The sequence below is a fragment of the Pygoscelis adeliae genome, unplaced genomic scaffold (assembly GCF_000699105.1).
Source record: "Pygoscelis adeliae isolate BGI_AS28 unplaced genomic scaffold, ASM69910v1 Scaffold239, whole genome shotgun sequence".
NCBI lineage: Eukaryota > Metazoa > Chordata > Aves > Sphenisciformes > Spheniscidae > Pygoscelis > Pygoscelis adeliae.
This window is the reverse complement of record NW_008825537.1, coordinates 452,417-455,955: the sequence shown is the minus strand read 5'-3', so window position 1 is coordinate 455,955 and position 3,539 is coordinate 452,417. Positions and strand designations below refer to the sequence as shown.

The following is a 3,539-nucleotide window of genomic DNA, read 5'->3' as shown; positions in this document are numbered from 1 at the left end:
CTCACTCAGCCTTCAGCTGGCACAGGGTGTGATCCCGAGCCTCGCCAGGATGGGGCCGAGGACCAGCCGGGACAACAGCACCAGGGGGTGCAGAGGGGCTGGAAGAAGCGGTTTTGTTAAGAGCTTTTTTCCCCCCCCTTTAAGCAAATAACGATGTGACCTTCCAAAGACCTGCTCCTGCCTACTGCGGTCAGCAGGTCCTCGAGCATGTTCTCACACGGCCACGCAAGTGCGACTGGGGGATCTGCGCCTCCGGTGCACGCCAAAACATCTGGCGGGGCTGGAACTCACAGCTGGAGAGTTTCCACTTCTGGAACTGCCCGTTACATAAAGCCATTTCACACACATGCTGGGAGGAGGCAGGGGAGCAGAGGGGAAGAAATAGATCTTTTTTCCTTAAAAAATCTAACAATTTTCCCTCTGAGCAGACCTGGCAAGGGCAGGGGTGGGAGGCCCCAGCCACAGCAGAGTTAACCTGGGAACAGGGAGTCCCAGCTCGGCTCCTCACACTCGGGCTGCCCAGCCAAGACCCAGGTCATGCATCCCACTCCGCAGAGTAGGATACAAAAATATACACAAAGTGAGAGCTGCCAGGGGACAGAGGCTGTCCCATGAGCCCTGGCCCCATGGCAGCATCTGTCCCAGAGCTGCAGCAGCAGGAGCACGGGGTCGGCAGTCCCCAGGGTCCCTGTGCCATCCCAGACAGCCCAGGAGGGCACTGGAGATCCCTGCCTGGTGAGGGGCAGCCCAGCCCCATCGCTGCCACTTCACCCGGAGCTGCGGGCACCGAGCATCCTCCCCAGGGCTCCGAGCAGCCTCCCTGAGCAGACCTCAGCCCTGCCACAGCCCGCTTGCCCCACAGCCGCACTCACCTTTGCAGGGGTGGCAGGTCACCAGCCCCAGAAAGCCCAACAGGCTGATCTTGTTGCCTGGGTAGGTATAATTAGACCAAGCCACGTCCACGTTGCCGTTGGCACAGCATTCCTCCCACGTCACGCCCGTCTTCAGGATCATGGTGCACTTGGCCTCCTTCCCCTGCTGCAGCCAGCAGATCCCACCTGCGGAGACAACAGAGGGTGAGGGGTCGCCGCTGCGCTGTGCCACCACGCGAAGGGCAGCGAGACCCTGGCCATGGCCGGGCCACCCACGGGGCAGAGGCATGGGGACCGCACCGGTGCCCAGGAAGGTTCAGCGTGGGACGAGCTGGCTCCCACCTCTCCTGTGGCACAAGGACTGTCCCGGAGCAGGTGGCCCTGTGGGCCCCCAGCACAGTGCGGCAGCTCTGCCTGCACTGCTGTCCCAACACCCCAGGCTTCGACAGCCTGTGTCCTCTGGCAACAGGCTCCAAACCCAGCACTGGGACCGCAGGGATGCACCAGCTATCCCAGCACTCGCAACCGATGCTCTGGGAGATGCCCAGCCAGAGAGCCGGGACGTGGGCTTGCAGCTTACCTCCTTGCCCTGCCCTCCCTGCATCGCTGCCTAACTCCTGCCTGACCCCACAGAGGGGAGGCTCCAGCCCCCACCACCTCTCCGCAGGGACACCCAAAGCGGGGCTGATGGGCGCCTGTGCTGCGAGTGCGATCCCTGGCGCATGGATCCCCCCCGTGCCGTGGGGCCAGTCCCTGTCCCTCCGTGGGGGCCCGGGCGTTGTCCGGGGGCCGCCAAGCCACCGGCTGGAGAACAGGGCACTTGACACAGCCCTTGGGATGGGGCCAGCCCAGCGGCATTGGATCCCTCTGAGTCAAAAGCCTGTTTGTTCCTTAACCCCACGAGCGAATGTTTTTTTTTTTTTTTTTGTGAGTGATTCCTTTGCAATTTCCGCCTCTGCAAACCAGCCTCTTCTGACGCTTATTTGGGTTTATGCTCTCATTAGCTGCATTTGAGGTTTGTTAAACAGCTAAAGATGTGAGCGAGGGATGGGGGAAGGGACAGATCCTGCCAGTGCCGGGCTGGAGTCACTCCCCTCCAGAAGTAGGGATTCACCCTGATCCAAACCAGAGTCAGCACCCGCCTTGGACCCCAGGTGTGTGTCATCCCCACCCGCCACGCACCCAATTTTGGTTCGGCCAAAAGCATGTGGGGCTCCTGGCCTAGCTGCAGCCAGCAACAGCTCTGCAGGGCGGCCGTGAATGGAGCAAACCCTTGGGCTGCAGGAACCAGCGGCCTGGACACCTCTGGAAGCATCAGCCAGGCCAACACACCTCTGCCGTCGGTGGGCTTATCCCCCATGGATTTGTCTAATTGCTCTTTCAAGCCCATTTTTCCTTTACATCTCCCCATGACCCCAATTCCCCCACGGTACCAAGCTCCCCAGGAGCCGTGTGCTGGCTTTGGACCGTGCTCACCCCGCAACTGCTGCCCGTGGGCACAGCCACGTGCAGAGCGATCCCACCCGCAACAGGATGGGCCCACACGATGGACCCACGCACCCCCTGCCCACGTGTCCGGCCTATGGGGCACACCCCTGGCCAGCGGCAGGGGGGGACCCGCCGCCTTCCAAGCCATGCTGGGGTGTGGGGACACCGACAAGGGATGCGCCTCAGGCAGGGGGGGACAGAGCCCACCCGCCCTGTGAGCGGAGCCAGGCGGCTGCGGGCCGGAGGGGGCCAGTGCAGGGCTCTCGGGGCGCCCCATCCTCGGCACCTCAGCCACAAGGGTGCAGCACACCCGCACTCAGCATGGCTGAAGGACCTGGGCGCTGGCCAGGGGGGACGCAGCATGTCCCTGCCCGGGGCCTTCCAGCACTTGTACTTGACCCTGCGAAGCAGCAAGCGGAAATCCTGCAGGCTGGGGCGATGCCAAACGCAATCCCAGGGGCTGCAGCAGCACGAGGGGCCTCACGGGAGCCTCCCCCATCCTTCAGGGCATCCTGACCTGCCGCTATCCAGGGAGCGCAGCGCCTGCCCACACTGGCAGGGAGTGATGGAGACAAACGGGACTGTGTGAGGGGGAAGATGGAAACTCCAGCACCTCTGCGGGAGAGCTGACGCTGGCAGTAGCAGCCACAGCTCCGCATTGCTGGGAAGGGCTGCTGGAGCCCCAGACCAGGGTCCCGGCCGGCCTGGGTGCCGGGATGGCTTCTCTGCAAGGAAACAGCTACCAAAGAGCCCGGACATCTCCCAAGCACCCACGAGAGCTGCCAGCATGGTCAGCTGAACCGGGAGGGGTTCAAGCTGCAAACTCCACACCCAGATCATGAACCGGCCACTGTTCCCAGTTCTCCCTACCCAGCTCACAAAGCTCCAGAGTGAAACTCTCCTGCCCCCCAGCCTGGGGCGAGGGATCCCCTCCCAGGCAGCTGTCCTGGGAGCAATGCGGGGGGGCTGGTGGGGCCAGCCAGGCTGTTGCCCCCATCGCCCCCATCCCAGGGGGCCGTGGCAGCAGGGCCACGTGGGACCCTGGGCGCTTGCTCCTGCTTGCGGCAGCCCCAGGAGCGAGCCTGATGGAGGCAGCTGCCTCCAGGGAGGGACAGCTGGGGGACAGGGGCCACCTGAGCGGCACTGCCGGGCACCGCTCTGCCACCGCCTGGCACCCGA

General features: G+C 63.9%; 1 protein-coding gene across 1 annotated transcript in view; it reads right to left on the bottom strand.

Annotated features, from left to right (window-relative positions):
* The window catches only part of FSTL3 (follistatin-like 3 (secreted glycoprotein)), a 7,423-nt gene extending 4,786 nt beyond the window's left edge, over positions 1-2,637 (bottom strand). The window contains exons 1-2 of the mRNA XM_009331852.1: positions 2,568-2,637; positions 873-1,058 (exon numbers count right to left, since the gene is read on the bottom strand). Of these exons, the coding sequence (XP_009330127.1) occupies positions 873-1,058; positions 2,568-2,637 (256 nt within the window). The remainder of the gene's footprint in view (positions 1-872; positions 1,059-2,567) is intronic.
* Positions 2,638-3,539: the final 902 nt, after the last annotated feature.